At 41.0% G+C, this 19,721-nt stretch overlaps 1 protein-coding gene across 5 annotated transcripts in view; it reads left to right on the forward strand.

Annotated features, from left to right (window-relative positions):
* Nucleotides 1-6,719: 6,719 nt before the first annotated feature.
* MCF2L (MCF.2 cell line derived transforming sequence like) overlaps nt 6,720-19,721 on the forward strand; it is a 123,059-nt gene continuing 110,057 nt past the window's right edge. For 3 of the 5 annotated variants that reach the window (XM_063126158.1, XM_063126159.1, XM_063126162.1), the window contains exons 1-2: nt 6,720-6,772; nt 11,604-11,793. In XM_063126158.1, coding sequence (XP_062982228.1) covers nt 11,625-11,793 — 169 coding nt within the window. In that variant the 5' untranslated portion in view covers nt 6,720-6,772; nt 11,604-11,624. Of the gene's footprint in view, nt 6,773-11,603; nt 11,794-14,810; nt 14,881-19,455; nt 19,504-19,721 lie in introns of those variants that run through there. The other 2 variants (XM_063126164.1, XM_063126163.1) reach the window with 2 other exon arrangements.

The following is a 19,721-nucleotide window of genomic DNA, read 5'->3' on the forward strand; positions in this document are numbered from 1 at the left end:
ACAGAATTTTAAATGTACATCGTCTGAAAAATTCTGTCGTATGCACTGTTATTCTCAAAACTCTTATATAAAGTAGAATTGAGAAAAATGCTCTTGGGAATGGTGGGTCATAGTTATCAGTGCATTAACCATTAAAAGAAATCTGTAGTCATCAGCACTAAGTACTGACATGTATTTTAAATGGTACAATGATAGGTGCACTTATCTGATGATATCTCAGCCTTCAAAACTACTGTTTAGAGTAGTATATAGCATTTCATTAACTGGATCAAAGCTGTCTCAAATATTAAAGAATATATATAAGATACATGTGCATTAATGTAGTTTATTTCAGTGCTGTTTTTAAACTTTTATTTCTGTAGATACATGAATTCTTTATATTCATATTTTGGAACTTTCTGTAGATTGTATAAAGCAGTAGATGTTTAAATCTGCTTGCAATAAAATAAAATTTACATATTTGTTTTGAGGTATTATGTGTTAATAGGGAGCAAAAAAAGCCATTTAAGGGGAAAATAATTCAAATAGATGTCAAATTTACTAGGCATTTCAATTTCTGATATCAAATGTGTTCATGTTTATATGCAGCTGGTATTTAATACTGTTCCTTTCGTAATTAGTGAAGAAAATATGGGTACTTCCAGGTGGCCAAATTAAACCACTGCTAAGTGAAATGTTGAGTACAATGTTGGACCATTTTAATTCCCCCACCTTTTTTTTTAACCAGGGAAAGATGAAGACTTGTATTCCTTCATAAGGCAAACTTTATTACTCTTTCATACATTATTGTCGGTGTTTGCTGGCTGTCGTTTCAAGTGTGGAGGTCGAGCCAGAAAAACTGCAGCTGGATTCCTTAGTTAGCTGGGATGCCGGCAAAGTCAAATAACACAGTCCTTCGACCACAGAGTAGGGCTTCTAGATGCAGGCAGAGTTGGGGTCGCAGTTCAAGGGGTCTCGGTTCAGCAGGGAGTCCAAATACGCAGAGAGCTGGATGGGCTGAACACTGGAGGTTGTTGTTTTCAGCGTCTTCCCTGGGCTGCTCTGAACCTTTTAATTCCTGACATCGGGTGCTGGCAATTAGCTCCATAGCTTTCGACCTATGTCAGCCTGTCGACACTGATCCCTGACTCTCATTCACATATGCTCAGCTAGGGTTGGAGGAGCCTCATGACCCCCTTCATCATTGTCCAACTCTGTTAAAGGGGCTTCAGCTGGGTCTTGCCTGCCCCCTTTAAGTAAGGGGTCTTGTCTTACATTGCTGCTAGTTCCTTCCCCAGGATATGCTGGAGCTTGCTCTTCTCCTTCGTCCTCTGATGATGAGGACTCTGGGGGAGGTATGGCAATTATTGCAGAATTTTCATGACTCAAAATCAGCTGTAATCTTGGGTATTTGACAGTAGACAATGTGCCATTTCAAACATTAAAAACGAGAAGCAGTAGTGTCATATTATGTATGAAAACACTTCTGAAGTCTTGCCATATCAGAAAGTTTAGTTCCTCACCACCACCCTTTACTTACTGCAATTCATTTTTGTGTCTACAAACCAACCTGGTCACAAGTTCAGGACATAACCAAATTCTATATTTTTCCAAGTTTCCTACCAAACACATACCATAGTCTTTGAATGATGTTGAATACTGCCTTTCATGGTGCAAAGAAACTTCATAAAATTGTCCAAAAATACCCTAAAATAGCCTTGATTATTGCTGCATAAGAAGTTTGTTCTCTTCCATTAGAAATTCTCTTGCACTATTCTTTCGCCTTCTGGTGTACTGCTTAAATAGATGCTCCTGCATTAACTACTATTAAGCCCCTAATACAATAATAAAAGGGATAAAACAAACAAAACCTCCTGTAATTGGAAACAAGAATCCCAGACCATCTGTTACAAGACTAAAAGACTTTAAAATGATCTCATGAAATTTCTTGAGTAAAGATGCAAGAATTGTATGAGAATGAGGACACTCCACTGAATTGCTCTGTTCACTTTCCTTTCAAAAGAATAATCCAAATCCAAAGACAGCTTCAGTTTATGGGAGGAGTAAAAATGCAACAAATATATAAATGCACTCACAACTCTGTGCAACCATGAAAAATACTTCCTAGAATTCAGAATAGTAATGCATACTATATGTAACAGCTCAGTTATATACAGAGTTATTGCTGTTATTTTAGAAAGATGTACCATACTTTCTTTTCAAATGGAACATTAAGTGACCAATTTGTTTTTATGTTTACTGTTTTTAACTTTTATAAACTGCCCAGAGAGCTTCAGCTATGGGGCGGTATGTAAATACAATAAATAAATAAATAAACAAAAACAAAATCGATTTCTGGTTGCAGGCACACCTTCCATATTGCTATCCTTTTAAAATGGATCCTCTTACTGAAGAGCTAAAAGCTCCTCTATTCACACAGGTTTGCCTGCGTACATCAGATTTGCCCATGACCAGTTATAAAGGGCATGCCAAATCTCCCAGTAGTTTCATAGTATATGAACCACAAGAAACTTACTGTCTACTCAAAATGCTATGCTAGATGTAATCTGATAACTGCAACAACCGAGCACTGGCTAATTCGTTCAGATGCCAAATCTCCATTTTGAGACTAGGTTTATCTAAAATGGCCATAACACATGGCCATTTTGGGGGGACTTTGTTTCTTCTCTGATCGCCTGTTTTTTCACCTGATTAAGAGTTTTGGGAACTCAACAGCTTGTATGATTTTGTGGAATATTGGTTGGGCCTAATAAAAATAATGCCCAAATGTGGGTTTTGAAGTTATACTGATTACTGATACAGCAAGTATTATTGTAGATAAATATTTTGATGGGAAAAGGGGGAGAATTATGGGGAAAGTTGCCATTTAAATACTGATGACTTGCTCTTTAATGGCACTATGCTGTGAAATTCATTCCGCAAAATTGGGTCCACATTAAATGTTGTACGCTAATACTCAATACTATAATAACATGTGAAATGCCATGAAACACTTTTCAGGAGTGTAATCTAAAAAGCAACCTCTTTCCCCCATTCTCTGTTGTGAGCATGGCCGCTATGCATGTTAAAAGCACAATACAGATGCGTTTAACATGCATAGCTCAGTTCACTAATCTAGGCATGTTCACTATTATGTGCTCAATAAATATTATGGACAGCAAGGCTCAGTGAAGAAACAGCAATGAGACTGCAATTTAATTTCTGTGAGCAATTGTTGTGATATATAAAAATGGAATAAGACATGGTTCCTCCTCCCTCCACAAATAAAAAAGAATGTGAGAAAAACTACAAAGAACTAAAGGGATGATGCCTATCTGCTTTTTCATTCTGAAATCCCCCTGCCTGATAGCACAGCTATGGGGTCAGTTGCTCCTTGGAAAGCAGCAGCATTGATGAGACTGGTCTTCAAGTGTTCAAATGCCAGCAACAACTGGCTACTTTTCCAAGAGGAGTTACTACAGCTTATTATACAAAGACGTATGTCCAATCAACTTGCTGCCACTGCTACCAGTGAATTATAGTAGAGCTCTATAACTATTGTTTATAGATGAGATAATATAGCTTATTGCAGTGGGAGTGAGTGCTCAACACACATGCTTAAACTCATGCTGTTACATCCAGCTTGTATCTTGTTCAGCCTGATCCTGTACTCAGTTAGAAGGCTTAACTCTACAAATATAAAATCCATCCACAAAATGCCATAAGTACATTGAAATTGGGCTTAGACCCACTGAACCTGTCCTAGGATTTACTCCTTAATGTCACATCATATGTATACTCTAGCAGCCATTAATATCAACTGAAATCTCTTCTACAAATTTTATAGACATAAGAACATAAGACGTTCCATGCTGGATCCAGTCCAGCACTCTGTCCACACAGTGGTCAGATGCTTAACCACTCCCATTTTGAAATACACTGCTTGCATTTAGTGGGAAAATAACAAAAGGATATTTTGAAACAAAATATGTGAACTTCATTGTAAACATTGGTCAATCACTGGTGATTTTGTTTTTTATTTCTGTCCCATTGTTCAACTACCATATAAAACTGACAACGAGGAAGGAAGAATGCCTTGTCATTTCAGTCAAGCTGGAAAAATATATGCCTCACAGATCAGACCAAGGGGCAGCTAATTCAAATTCTCATTTCCTACAAGGCCCAAACAGACACTGCAGGAAAGTCCATATGTAGGACATGATTCATTCATTTAGTTAGTTAATTGGTTATACCGTTTAATATAATAACATCTTTGTACAGTTTAGATTTAAGATGATGAAAGATTTCTTCCTAAGTAGTCAGAGATCTGCTGTCTTCATTTTGGACTATTATGGTCAACATACATTTTTTCTGCCTTGAAGTAATCTAATCCATTCTCCCCATTCTGTTTCCTATATCTACAAAGGAAATGGAGGTGGGAAACAAGAGACACCCACATTTCTGTTCACTTCATCTAAGCACCCTGCCTGTTAACTGCAGCAGTTGAAAAACTATCCTGAGCTGCACATGGCAGTGGCAGAGGACAGGTGTGAACTGCCGACACTTTTTAAGAATTCCAGTAGCCTGCAAGTAGTCCAACAGAAACTGGTCAGCGGTCCACCACTGGAATGCAGTCTTCCTTCTGTTCCTCCATGATGACTGTGTCCAATCTCCCATGTCTCTTCTATGCTAGAGTTCTCTTTCCGTATGCTAGAACTCTGTCCTTCATGGTGCCATTTCTCCAGATTCCTCCCCAAAATCAGTTTTTTTCCAGGAAACAGTTGATTTAGACAAGAGCTGGAGAACATGTGGCCCGTCAGATGTTCTTGGACTACAACTTCCATTATCCACTACCTTTGGCTATGCAGACTAGGGCTGATGGGATCTGCAGCCCACAAACAACTGGAGGGTCACATGTCCCCAACCCAATCCTTACTGCTCAATCCTATACAATAGTATACATGTATATTCAGAAGTAAGTCAGTGGGTACAGGACTACAGCCTTATTCCTCTTCGCCAGTCAAAATGCGATGTGTTTACATCCATAGCTCACTTCTATGCTTATTCCTTGTTTACCCTTGCCTATGCATCTCCTTTCTGTTCTCTCTCAGTGAAATCTCCCTGGGGCACGCAGGGCCTTTATTATTCAGGGCCTTTATTATTCGTACATTGAGAAGACACTACTAATTATCTCCTGTATGTAAAGTCCAAGAGCCCAAATGTGATCCCACCCAATCACTTTAACAAATAGAGCCTGAAGGGACCTCTAAGAGAATTATCTCCACAACCCTCCTTCCCATTAATTGAGCTCATTTTCCATTTGGGACCAACTTTATTCAGATGAGTTTTGATGCACACACTAGTTCCCCCCCACATCCTTCAAAGAGTTGAATTAAAGCTGCAATCCTACCTGATATACGCCTACCTGCGTGTAAGAGCCACTGAACACAATATGGCTTACTTCTGTGTAGACATACCAAGGGTCCATCTAGTCCAACACTCTGTTCCCACAGTGGACCACCAACCAGCTGTTGACCAGGAACCCACAAGCAGGACATGGATGCAACAGCACCCTCCCGCCCATGTCCCCCAGCAACTGGCATATATAGGCATTCATCACATGACCTACAAAATCTAATTTGAATGACTGCAGATAACTCCTTCCCCCCATATACCCTGAACATGCAGTGACTTCACCATCAAGTCGTTTTTTCTTCTTCTCTCACCTGTTTTGAGTAACATCTTGCCTGTACATCTCAAAACCAAGCACATTTTTTGTGATCTTTTGGTTGGCTTAATAAAGGTATTACACTAATATAGATTTTGACACTTCTATAATATATGTCAAGAAAGCAAATTTAAATAATGGTACATTACATTTAAGCAGCCTATGTCCAGCAAAATCTTTTATGTGTCTAATCAGAAAGAAGTGATCTCTACCTATCAAGCCCAGCTAAATGTGAACTTGCAGCCCTTTTTTTTTTCTGACCTGGGTTTGAGTTTTAATCTTCAGCTATTGCAAACCTAGGTCCCTGCAAAAGGAGCTGAAGTCTTGCAAGGCCGCTCTGGCTTGAGGCTGCAACTGAGCTCTTGCAAAGCTGCTCTTGCTTTACTTAAGATCCTCATTTAGGAAATGAAGACTTGCCAGCACAAAAAGCTGAAGGGGAAAGCAAGAACGTGGATAGGATGCAAAAAGAAAGGCGTTGGGCTGCAGTCCTGGGAGTAAAGTCTCGTGGAAGTCGGAGGGGCTTACTTCTGAAGAGGACTGCACCTTTAGCGTCTCCCATCTCTGTGGGGGGAGAGGAGGAAGAGCCGGTAGCTGCCAACCAGTGGAGGGGTGGGGGAGATGAGGACTGGGAAATCAGCTAACACGGGCTTGTCTACTTCCGTATTTCAGATCTTCGTGCCCAATGTGGCGCATTCTCCACTCCCGACAGCAACAAAGGAACTCTCGGCAAAGCATCCTCCTCGTCCTCCTCCCGGTTTGCTTTATTCCCGCCTAGAATAACGGGTTGGGGGGATTTGAGTGGGCGGCGCTCAGCTACAGCCGACCAGGCGGAAGGTGAGGAGGAGGAGGAGGAGGAGGACCGCCCATGCCTCTTTCCCCGTGCGTCCTCCTCCGCCCTCCCCACACCTTGCCCTAGAGAAGGGAGGAAGCTCTTTTCCCAGCCGCGGGGCGGCGACAAAGGCAGGGCGAGGAACTCACAAAGCAAGGGAGAGCAGCGCGCTCAGAGGGGCATCTTGTGGGCAGCCTTGCAGCCCTGAGCACCGGCACCAGAGCAGGGCCCCGAAGGTGAGCGAGGCATGTGCTCTGCGCGCGTTTTGTTTGGGTCGGGGCGGCGCCTCCTCTTGAGTGGGTTGGAAAGCGCCCCCCCCCACACACACATACACCGTTGCAATGGGGAAGGCTTAAATCCCGGTTCCTCCCGCCTTTACCAGCATTTGCTCTTCTGTGTGGGGAGCCACCCTAGCTTGCGAACCAGGGTGTGGGCGGGTTGTGTTGCTTGGACCTTCTGAGCTCCTTGCTGCTTCTCCGTCGTCTCAGCAAAAGCCGCTGCAGTGTTCCTCAAGTCCGCGCGCTCCACGGATGTCTCGGCGGATTTGTTGAAGTCCTTGTTTACCTTTGCAATACGAGCGCTTGGGTCTGTTTGGGTTTCCTTTGGGTGGTTGCCTTCTTCGGTCTCGTTTCCAGCTCCATGCTTTTTATACCGGGGAGTGGAGGGACCATAGTCGGCTCATAAATTTATCTAACACTTCGCTCAGAAAGTCTCACTGAGTGCAAGGGAATTTAGGAAGCTGCGTTATACTCAGTCAGACCCTTGGTCCATCTGGTCCGGTATTGTGGACACTGACTGGCAGCAGTCACTCTCCAGGGTTTCAAGTAGGATTCTTCCCTTGCCTTATCTAGAGATACAAAGGGTTGAACCTGGGACTCCCTTTTTAAGTGTGCATAGGATTGCTACCCAAAACTAAGGATGCTGGGTTACACCCAAGTTCCATCAGAAGGCCACAGAGCCTTGCACGTATTTTGAATCTAAATGCATTGTAGAGCTCTGCAGCTTTTTGTGACAAGTGGATCAAACTTGGTTCACCCCAGCAGCCCTAAGAGGATGCTGTGCAGTAGCTTCAACTACATATTTAAATAAAAGTAAGATAAATATTGCAGGGTGCTTACTTTCCACATACGTTAAAAACGAGGGTTTCCAGTCTGAGGGCTTTAGCCTCATTCTGCAAGATGGCTAGTTTGCTGTGTTGTAAAACGATGAGTCAAAATCACTCAACAGAATGGGTTTTTGTTCTATATTTCATTCCTGTCTTTATTATTATTCTCTTTTTATTAATGATAGTGGTCTGAAAGGTTAATAGTAAGAATTTTCTGTACCCACAAGGAACAGAGCCATTAGAAGCTGAACTTCTAATGTAGTTAAACATTAAAGGGGGGCTCACCTGTAACTTCCATTGTTGTGCGATGAGGAAATTTGATCAAGTGTCACTTGCCATGTCATAGGTCTGGTGAAGGAATGAGAAAAGCTGCACCTGCTGAAATCCTTTCACTTACATAACTACTGAAAGCCTTGAACTCCTTTGCATGTCCTTCCACTTTCATGTTGTTAACAGTGCAAACAAGTCCTGTTGCATCATTATATGCAGACAAATCTAGAATATTTGATGGGTGAGATTGAGCATTCTGTGTTTTCAACATCACGTAAACCCTACAGCCTTTTGAATATTTCCCCCCTTTGTGCATTGTTACGAACTCAATGGCGTTTGTCTAGCCTTCCCTTGAGGGAGAATAATTGGGAGCTTGCCTTTGCAAAAAGAGTGTCATTTTTCCATTGTTTGTAGCAAGCCTATTACAAATTCACATTCAGGAGATCACGTTGGAAGATGGCTCTTTTCCAATATATGTAGATAGAAGATGTAGTACATAAACCTATAAGGTTTGGAGATAATAGGAAGGATGCTTGAAATGGAGTGACTTGTTCCCATGAATTGTCTGAGTTCTTCTTACCCTCTGGGCTGTCCACTCCTATCTCCATGTGTGTGGTTATGTAAATGGGCCCCTCCACGTTTTTAGTTGTTCTCAAAGCAATGGCTTTTTCAATAGAAATGAATAACACATTACCTTAAGTGAATCACTGATTGTTGAACAACTAGATCGTTGTTGTTTTCTGGAAAAAAAATACTGGCTGAAGGTAAAAAAGAAAAAGAGATTGCATCTCTTGAGCACTGAATTAGGAATTGTTATAAATGTTAAGGTGTGTTAGATGGATATACGCATTTGGAAATTGCAAAAACTGTCCTAGGTGCTATCACAAAATGGAAGGGAAAAGTTTTCTTCCCTAAGACTGAGTACAAGGCAAAGATGGAGTTCTCAGCCCCAACACACAGAGCAACTCCTTTGAATCCAGCTTTCTTGGACAACAGAAATACATTTTACAATTATTATTATTATTATTATTATTATTATTATTATTATTATTATTATTTATATCCTGCCTTTTCCCCAGTACTGGGACTCAAGGCGGTCAAACAAAAGCCAAACTCCTTTCCTCTGCCCCCATGCTTTCTAAAGCTCCCCCATCTCTTTGTATGTCTTACTCTGGTTCACTACACATGCACTTGCTTTTACACATACATAAGCACATGTAGCCACCATGCATACATGCATATGCACACACATTCCTTCCTTCTCAATGCACGCACAGACAAAATCACACTCAGCCCTTCCACAGACCTCCCGTCCCCTCCAGATTACGTCTAAACTCTTTCTCCCTCTCTTGTTTACACACATGCAGCAGTCCCCATCCATTGAGACATACAAGAACGCAACCCTCTTCCCTGACTCTCTTCCTTAACCCCCCTGCTAGCTTACAGCTGCTCTCTTTACCCATCTCCCCCACAAGCTTACCTGAGAGCAGTGCCAGGGCTCCTATTTTCTTTTTCCCCTACCTTTCTTTTCTTGGTGGCTTGGCATGCTGTAGAGGAAAGTGTTGGACTGTAGCTGTTCACCATCTTCACTTCCTAAAGTGGTTACTGAGCCCCATGTGTGGTCCATATGGAAAATGAAGATGGCAGTGAATGGAGACCCCCACTTTGCTTTGAAGTGATCCCAGCTTCTGGTAAAAAACATAAAATAAAATAATAAAAAACCCAGGAAGTGTAGGGTGCCTCAGAGAGCTCCAAGGACAGTGTCTGGGGGTGCATTGGCACCCATGGGCACCACCCTGCCTAGCCCCAAGTTAAGATATCCTTTCAAAATGAAAACAGTGTTTAAACAATAGTAGATTTATGGCAATATAAAGAAAATTGCTAGCTGCCCAATCCTGTGCATGTTTAGTTGGAAGCAGAAAGTCCCATTCTGTTTACTGGAACTTGTTCCTTCCCAGGTGGCCTTAGGCTGCAATCTCATACTTACTTTGGAGTAAGCCCTATTAAACACAGTTGAGCATACTACCAGGTAAACAGGATGGCACTGCAATTGTTGTTTTCGGGCTTAGATTACATTTCAAGGAGGAAGCCCACACTAAAAGTCTCTATTTGGACCCAGTTCTTTTCTTCATAGAAGTAAATATTTTAAAGAGAAATGGCAACAGGAAGGATGAAGTGATAGCCTGTAACATAATGGCTTTCAGACTAAATGCTCTCTTTTCCCCGTGTCTACATGGAAAATATGTAAAATCTCAATTTAATTTTCAGTTACACTTTGCTTGCAACTGCTCAACTACCTAAACTCGTTTGCATTATTCCACTGGCAATTTTATATTCTTCTGTTTAGCAAGAAGAAGTATATGTAATAGATAATTGCAGTGGTCTTTTTTTGACAGAAGAGAAAAATACTGATCCTGAAATATTAAATGATTTGTTTTCCTAACCCTTTGAACCCTTTCTCGTTTCATGTAAAAAAAATGATAAATGAAAGTAATAGGTAGATAGATAATACATTTTGAAATTAAGTGTGAATAATTATAAAATCATATAACTGTATTAAGAGATAATATTTTATAATATCTGTGTTTATTTATGAAACATTTGTGGTTCGTCAGAGTCCTCACAACATATAATCACAACAGATGAAATGATAAATCTACATTGTTTTATTGTTAAAACAATATCCCAAATGCTTAAAGTAACATACAAGCAACAATTCAATAATAGAATAGCTTTGCCATCTGGGGTGGGGGGTGGGGGATATTTGTGACCAGATGAATACACTATTAATAGTGAACAAAGATGGCCTGCTAAACTCTTTGGAGGAATAGTTCTGGGACGAGGATGCCACTACTGAAAATGTCCGTTACATATGGCTTTTAGTTTGTTACATGTTTAAAAATGAATGAAAAATGTGATTTCATGCATTCTAAATGTATTTTGCCTCTGTCTGAATTCATCCCTGCAAAGAGTTTTATGCAAGGTGCCTACATGTCAGCCTTCCCCCAACCTTGTGTCCTCCAGATGTTTTGGACTACAACTCCCAACATTCCTGGCCATTGGCCAGGCTGGCTGGGGCTAATGGAAGTTGTAATCCAAAACATCCAGAAGGGACATCAGGTTGGGAAAGGCTGTGTTATAGCTTTCTTGATTTTGGAACTGTTCCTTCTGAGTTTGTCTTAATATAAACTACTAGAATGCTGGGAGTTCCTGGTGTGTTTTATTTCTTTCATCCCATTTCTTTAAAAAAATAGCATCTTGCCCTTAGGTTGATGGCAAAACATCAGAAAAAAATGGAAAAGAGACACCATTAATGGTAGTTTATAAATCTTGCAGGGCAAACTTAGATGTGACTACTCAGAAGTAAGTCCCATTTAAATCAGTGGGTCTTATTCCAAGGTATAGGATTGCAACTTTGACGACTTTGGATCTAGTTACACTCCACATTTAAGCTAGGGAGGGCCATGTATCGCCATAACTCCCACCAGTGAGGCAGTCTGATGCTTCCCACTATACCACAAATAATTTCCTAAAAAGGAAGGTTAAAGTGGCTTTCAGTTTCGAATAAATGATCTGCCTCTGCTATAAAATGTGGAAAGCCTAAAAACAGCGGCATGCCCCAAATGAGCTGTTACTGTTGATGTCAGTTGTGGAAGAGCCTTTTAAAATTACTATTTGTTTTTAAATTGCAGGAATAGGAATAAGATATTTTCATGTCTAGTTACTGGAGGTTCATCCTTTGCAAAGAAACTGGGAGTTGCAACTGTTTTTCAAAAGGCAGCCAACCCAACGAAGGGAAAGAAGACACAGATCATCATGTTGTGGTGTCGGACATCATCCGGCTTGTGCATGATAAACAGAAGGTGTTGGGAATACAGCCAGGTATGGTAAACTATTACTTGCTATATCTTGGGAACATAACAGCTTGAGCAGCATTTTATCACAGCTCTCTCTTGAGTGAGATTAAGGCTGCAGTCCTATGCATACTCGCATGGAAGGAAGCCCATTGATCACACACACATCAGGACTTCCTTTCATCTGTGTAAACATGCATAGGATTGCTCTGCAAAAGTAAGATAATTCTTGAATTAAGTTTAAGGCCTTAGCTAGACCTAAGGTTTATCCCGGGATCGTCCCGGGGTCATCCCTGTTCATGTAAATGACGCACCCGGGAGCAGGCAGGGACGACCCCCGGATGATACCAGGACAAACCTTAGGTCTAGCTAAGGCCTGAGATGGAATAGCCAGGAGTGAGCTAGTGAGATGTCAGATGAATAATCAGGGATTGTAAATGCTTCTCTCTCTCTCTCTCTCTCTTTTTTTTTTTGGCCTGCAATCTTGAGTATCAGATCCCAGATGAAAGGCTGCAAGGGAGTCTTATATAATTTCTTGCTAATGGACTAAAAAAAGAAGTTGGGTGTGTTTATCCTGGAGAAGAGATTATTAGCAGTGATATTATTGCTTGTAGTCAAATATTTGAAGAGCTGTCAGATAATGGAGCAACCAATGAGTGGTAGAACTTGAACCAATGGGTTCAAAATATAAGAAAGTGGATTTAGATTAAACATTGGTCACAGTGTTCAACAGTGGAACAGACTTCCTTGGATAGTGGTGGACTTGCCTCAGAGGGTTTTTAAATCAGAAAGTGATGCTGTAATAGTGGATTTCTTGCATTCACAGGGAGTTAGATTAGATGACCTTTGAAATGCCTTCTAGCTCTGATCACCCCTCCTGACATGAACGTCCCAACACTGCAATCAATATCTGTGGGCTTCCTTTGAGTGCCTCCTCCAAGGGGAGCTTGGAAGGTAGCAGCAAGGGAGAGGCTTCTCAGTGGTGCCCCCCCCCCCAAACTATGGAACACACTTCCCACTGAGGCCCACCTGGCAACAACAACACTGTCATCTTTTTGGCACTGTGTTCAGACTGCCCTCTCCTCCCAGGCATTTAATGGCATGTAATGGGGCATTTATATCAACTGTCTTGAAGAGGTCTATTATTTAAATTGTGTATTGTGAAATCTGATGCCACATCTTCAAATGCTTTATATGCATAATATTTTTTAAAGATTCTGATGGGAAAGTGGACAGCAGAGCATCACCCCACTCTGAATTTTTCTTCTCTCTTTGATGTTGGTTGTACAGAGAAATGCATGTTACATGCATGATATCTTTTACTTCACTTGGGAGTTCTTGTCCGTCCCCCCTCTCTCTCTCTCTCACACACACACACACTTTTATGCACCCCTATCCCCAAGCTGCTTTCCACTGCACAAACCTTACAATCTAATTTAAGATACGGCTTGATTTTTTTATATTTATTTCCCACTTTCCTAAGAGTGAAAAGCAAGTAATCAAAATGGCATATAAGTTACATAGTTCCAAATTCCCATATGGCTCAAAATCAATGTTGTCTACCAAGCCATAAATAAATAGACAAGGGAATATGTAAAAATAATGTTGCTAGGCAATTAAATCCCTTCCCTCCTACCATTTTGATCCTGTTTTCTGCCACATCCACTTCTCTGTTCCTCCTATTCATAGGGAGATGACAGGGGAAGGGACATTAGGACAGAAAATTGTGAACACAGGATGAGGGTAATGTTAACAAATGTGTGATGTGTTGCCAATAACTTTTAAAATTGCACATAGTATGTCCTCCCTCATCTGTGTTCACTCACTTTGGTGCCTGAAACTAGCACGTCCATTTCCTGCTTCTGCAAAATGTAGAATAAATTGGCTTCATGTTTCATGGTTTCAAAGATTCATCTCTGTAAATAAACTTTTGCATCTATTTCTTATTTGTCATTGCTGCTAGTCACTTAAATATAATTTGCTTTCGGCACAGTTATTCAGCTCAAGCTTGATCTTGTACAAGCCTGATGAATCAAGAGTGCTTCCAGACAACAATTTTATCACGCTATCACCCTGCTTCATTCACAGATTTATTATTGCTGGCTGGGGTGGGGAACATGACTTCAGATGAGCTTAAAACACTGGGGGGGGGGGGGGGAAATGCAGAAGAAATGGGCTCTTTTGAGGTGCTCTGTTGAATGAATGTGCTTGGCAGATTCCCCCAACCTGCTGCCCCCTAGATCTTTTGGACTGTAATACCATAAGTCCTAGCCAACATGCTAGCTAGGAATGATGGGAGTTGCATTTCAACATGTCTGGAGGTTACTAGGTTGGGGAAGGCTGGTGCATGCGGAGAAAAAAGCAAGTTGCACCCCACAATACAAACCCTAATAATAATAATAATAATAATAATAATAATAATACAATAATAATAATGTTACGCTCAATCCTTAGAATCTCTGCAAGAAGCCTCGAAAAATGGGCTCTAAAGTTTCAATTTTCATCACTGCGAATAAGTCACTGATTTGTAAATATCAAAGGGTCACTTTGATAAAGTTGCAAAAATAAGATAAAACTGATAATGCTGTTCAGAAACTACAGCTAGTACAAAATGCAGCAGTCAGATTGGTTTCTGGTGCATGCTTTGTTGACCATAGTGAACCAGTTTGTGGCAACTAGATTGGCTACTGATCAGTTTCTGGGGGCAATTCAAAGTGCTAGAATTTACCTATATACTCCCGAATGGCTTGGGGCCAGGATATCTGGAAGACTGCCTCCTTCCATATAAACTTACGTGTGGTTTAAGATGTTCTTCAGATGGTCTTGTCCATGTCTCACAAGCAAGAGACAGGATAGGATCTTCTCAATAACAGCAGCCCACCATAGAATCATAGAGTTGGAAGTGGCCATTTAGTTCATTGGGTCCACCCCCCTGCCTTGTGCAGGAATCCAGCTCAAAGTATCCCTGAAAGATGGCTATCCAATCTTTGTTTGAATACCTCCAGCAACAGAGAGGAGTTGATTCCATTGTCTGAGTTCTCTGACTGTTAGGATGTTTTTCTTGATGTTCAACCAAAATCTGCCATCCAGTGTGGTAACCAGAAAAATATTCAAGGTAAGATCTGACCATGGCAAAGTAAAATGAAAATATAACTACCGGTAATTTAGGAACTGTACTTCTATTGATGCAACCTAAAATTGCATTTACCATTTTTGCAGCCACATCACATTGCTGAGTCATATTCAGCTTGTGATCAGTTCAAGATCCTTTTCACACATACTATTGTAAAGCCAGATATCACCCATCTTATATCTGTGCATTTGATTTATCTTTCTTAAATGAAGAACTTTGTACCTGTCTCTGTTATATATCGTTCTTTTATTTTCTGCCCAGTTTTCTAACCAATCAAGATCATTTTGAATTTTCTTTGTCTTCTAATGTATTATCTATCCCACTCAATTTCGTGTCTGCAAATCTGGTAAGCAAAGTCATGGGTCCTGTACTTTTCATTAATAAAAGTATTGAAAAGTACAGGGCCCATGACTGAATCCTGCAGCACCCAACTCAATAGGTCCCTCCAGTTTGATGAGGAACCATTGATGAGCACTTTTTGAGTATGGTTCTCCAACCAGCTTTGGATCCATGTAGAAGTGCTACCCAGCCCACACTTAACTAGTTTGCTAATCAGAATATCACAGGTTACTTTGTCAAATGCCTTGCTGATGTCAAGCTATACTATGTCCACAGCATTTCCATGATCTAAAGAAGTTATGAGGTTAGTCTAGGAGGACTTGTTCTTGACAAATCCATGCTGGCTTCCATTGACCATTGCATTAGCATCAAGGTGCCTACAAATCAAGTTCTTTATAATTTGCTCTAGAATCTTCCCAGATATTGATGTCAGATTGAATGGTCTATAATTCTCCAGATGTTTTTGCTCCATATAGCCTTTTAGCATTTTATATCTCTTAAGACCATACTCTGATTTAAAGGGTTTCTCCTGTTCTCAATTTATGTTGTTTGAAACTTTTAAAATTGTTTGACATTGTTGCAAGTTTTAACTGTAAGTTTCCTTGGCGGCCCTAAATAAAATTAAAATAAATAATTGGATATAATATGGACATGTGGTTGTGGTGGGGAAATCCAAGAAAAGTTAATGGAACTCAGCCTATAATATTGTTCAACTTGTTTGAAACATGTAAATTACCAATTTAAGCTTTGGTGTAAATGTTTACTCGGCTGTTATATTCACAGGCTGTAGCAATCTTGAGACATTGGGTGGGTTCGTACGTTACTCCAAACCACCCTGCAAATAAGCCATGGTTGTTAGTTTGTTTACTGAACAACCCACACGGTACCTTGACAGACAGCAAGCTTGTTCTTTCCAGCCAGCTCTGGCACATATCCCAGGCACCTTTGGCCCTTTCTGCACCTAAGGATTATCCCAGGCAAATGGAGGGATCGTCCCTGCCTGCTCCCGGGATCCCCTGTGTGTCATTTGGATGCACAGGGACGATCCCGGGGGAAAAGGCAGGTGTAGAAATGGCCTTTGTGGCGGAATCTATCTTGTCTCCTCACCCCAACACACTCCCTTCTGCAATTGCTGCCCATTTTCATTCACAGCCTTTTCCTTTGGAACTTTGGGAGCATTCCAACATGTTCATAATTTTAACAATTATTAAAGAGACTGATCTCTTCCGGCAGGCCTACCCAGTTGAATTTTAGGATGCCTTTTAATAATGTGCTGCTTTTAATGATATATTAGTTTTGAATGTTTAATTATATGTATTTTGTGGGATTTGCATTTGTATTGTACCCCGCCACGATCTGGAGGGAGAGGCGAGTAACAAATAAATAAATAAATTTATTATTATTATTATTATTATCATCATCATCATCATCATCATCATCATCATCCCCCTTCTTTTGAAAGTGCACTTTTGCCTGTCTGTGTAGTTGTGCCATGTCAATGTCCTTGTATGTTACAGCTGTCAACAAGGGAGCCCCAAGTGGAGTAAGTAACATACAGAGAAATTGACAAGATGCAGATAGGCTAATTTGCGCACAGTTGACAAAGACTGGGTGGTGGTAATAATACTAAGGAAGAAGAGGTACCTATTTGTGCAGTTGAGAAGCCCCGAAAAGGGGGAAAAAACATATGAGAATAGTAAGTGCACTGAGGGCGGAGTGGACAGACGATATCTTCCACTTGGCAATGTAATCCTCTCACTTTTAAATGTTGAACTGACACTTGTCAGTGTCCTCCCATTCAACATTTCCTGAGTCTCCAGCATGTTCAGAAAGGGGGAGATATTGGCTCACCACCACCCCTTTTTGCAGCTCTTTTTCAGAGCAGTTACTGCCATAACCTCAGCAGTAACTGCTCCATTTGCCAGTCTTTTTTTAAAAAAATGTTTTTACTTGTGACATTGACTAAATTCCTCATTGTTCTACTGCTCTGCCATGATTTTTGCCTAATTTTCCAATTCTATCACTCTGATCTATATCATGTCAAAAACTAAAGAATGGAGTAGTTTCCCCCTTTCCATCTCTAGCAAGTCCAGAAAGGGGAGTTATTGCACAGTACCAACAGTGGTCTGTGCATGCAGCCAGTCCTACAGGTCCAAGTCCACAAGAGCCCAGCCCCAGCAGCCCTGGTCCATGTGTGGCTGCGTTAAGGTGACTTCTCCCTTCCAGCAACCAGTGTTTTCATTCATGTTGGAGCTTGCTCCTAGAAGTCCTATATCATGGCCACTCATGGGCCTGGGCCGGTGGGATTGGGTGTGCACAGACTGGGGTGTTGTGGAGCTGGCCATGTGCACATGGCCCCTATTGAATACTATCCATTGGCTTCCCCACTTTTTGTGGCTCCTCAGAGCAATTGTTACTGTGATTACTGTGCCTCGGGGTGGAAAGAGCTGATATTTCCCCTTTCTGGATTTGCTCAAGACTTGGAGAAGTGTTGAATGGGAAAAGAACACTGACAAGTATCAGATCAACACAGAATAGTGAAAGGATGTCATTGCCAAGTGGGAGATAGTGCCTCCACCTTTTGCGTACCTAATTCTATCACTTCGGTGCTCCTTCTAACAGCTGAAACATAAAAGGAAATTGATATGGCAAGGCCACATGTATCGGGCAGGTGAATCTATTCTCTTGCATATTTGCGAAAGAGCAGGAAAAATAATAATTAAAAAAATCAGCCTTATTTGTGTACTCCTAAAGCCCCCCCCCTTTTTTTAAGGTGGCGAACAAGTGAAGGTCCATCCACCTTGCCATTTGGGCATCAGTTAAGAGACAGTCACTGGTGATGGAGGCTGAAGGTGGCATTGGTAAAATGATGAAGAGTGGCACAGGATATTTTGTCGCTTTTCCCAAGCAGCTCCGTAGCTGATCTGAGCATGTCACGATAAAATCATTCTCCTGGGTTCAGACAACAAGACAACCCACCATGAGTATGAACAACCCTACAACAAGCCATAGGTTCTCCGAATGGCTTATTCAAGAAAAATAAGCCACCCTGGAGAAAATGCACTGGTTTTGAACAACACAACCAGCCATGGCAGGCTGCCCCTGGTGAGTTGTTGTGTTGTGTTAACCCAGTCATTGGCTGGGTTTGCATGATCCAGGAAGGAAAATAAGCTATCACAGCTTATTTTACCACCCCATGTGCGCCAGTCATTGCCATAATTATCCTTGTGTGGTTTGTCGTGTCATCCAAACACAGTGAGGGCACATGGCATGGGTGGGTTAAAAATCACCCCACAACCCTAGAACAAGAAATGGGTTGTGGGGTGGTTTGTAAATCTACTCGCTATACACCTGCACTGGGTTTTGGTGACATGATAAACCACGGCCTGCAAGGGTAATTATGGTAATGGTGTGGCACACAATCAGACTGTGTCTGGCTGTGTCAGAACCCAGTCAGACTGTGTCTGACTGTGTCAGAACCCAGTCATTATACTTACTTTGGGGCAGAGGGTGATCAACCAAGCCCAGTCAAAAATATTCAACTGGGTGTCTTTTCCCTCACAGTGTTCTTCAGCTATTTATTGCTAGAAATTGTAATATTGAAGAGATGTACTGCACTCCAGCAGGTGCCCTTTAATTAGCCTGGAACAGTTTCAGCTGGGCTTATTACCAAGATAGTAGTCATTTTAATAACATGGAAATCCTGAAGCAAAAGGAAGTGACGCAGCCAAGCGAAGAGTCTATTAAGCACTGTATATTTTGCTAAATCCAGTTATTCAGTATAGGCGGAAATCATAAATCCTATCTACTGTCTCCTGAAAATCCCACCATATGTAGGACTTGGGCTGTGAGTGTTTTGGGGGGACTAGTAGTAGTAACGCTTCCTATCTATATTACCCAAGACGTGGATTTCATTACTTAGGTTTAAATGGAAGGCAAATTGGGTGAAAACTCTCATTTTCATTGCTTTTAGCTTAGTGCTTTGACAAGCATCTTTACATTTCCCCATTAAATGGTTTATTTAAATAAATGGAGAGTTTTACTGCTGCATTTTGTGCTGCTTTTAATTGAATCTTTCTTTAAGCTAGAATGCTCATGTGTAATAAATATGAAATGAGGTTCTCAGAAGCTTCAAACATATTTTATATGTTTTTACTGCCAGGTAATATCAAGAAAAATAGTTTTCTTGGAACTGACAGTAATTCCCCAGAGTAAATTTACTGGTACTTGACACCACCTTAGAATTAACCTTGGTATTATTTATGGGTAAGTGTTAAGATTATATAACCACATCTCAACAGGCAACACTATATGTTTTTTTAAAAAACAAACACTGAGCTAAACATACACTCCTCATATTTTTATTTAAAAAAAATACAGTAAGCAATATGTACAGCATGGCTTCAGGTCATGAGTACTGTTAGATTTGGAAACCAGAAGAAACCTTCCCTCCTTAATCAGACCAATGTAAACCAAGAATCATA

This window comes from Elgaria multicarinata, chromosome 5, assembly GCF_023053635.1.
Source record: "Elgaria multicarinata webbii isolate HBS135686 ecotype San Diego chromosome 5, rElgMul1.1.pri, whole genome shotgun sequence".
Taxonomy (NCBI): Eukaryota; Metazoa; Chordata; class Lepidosauria; order Squamata; family Anguidae; genus Elgaria; species Elgaria multicarinata.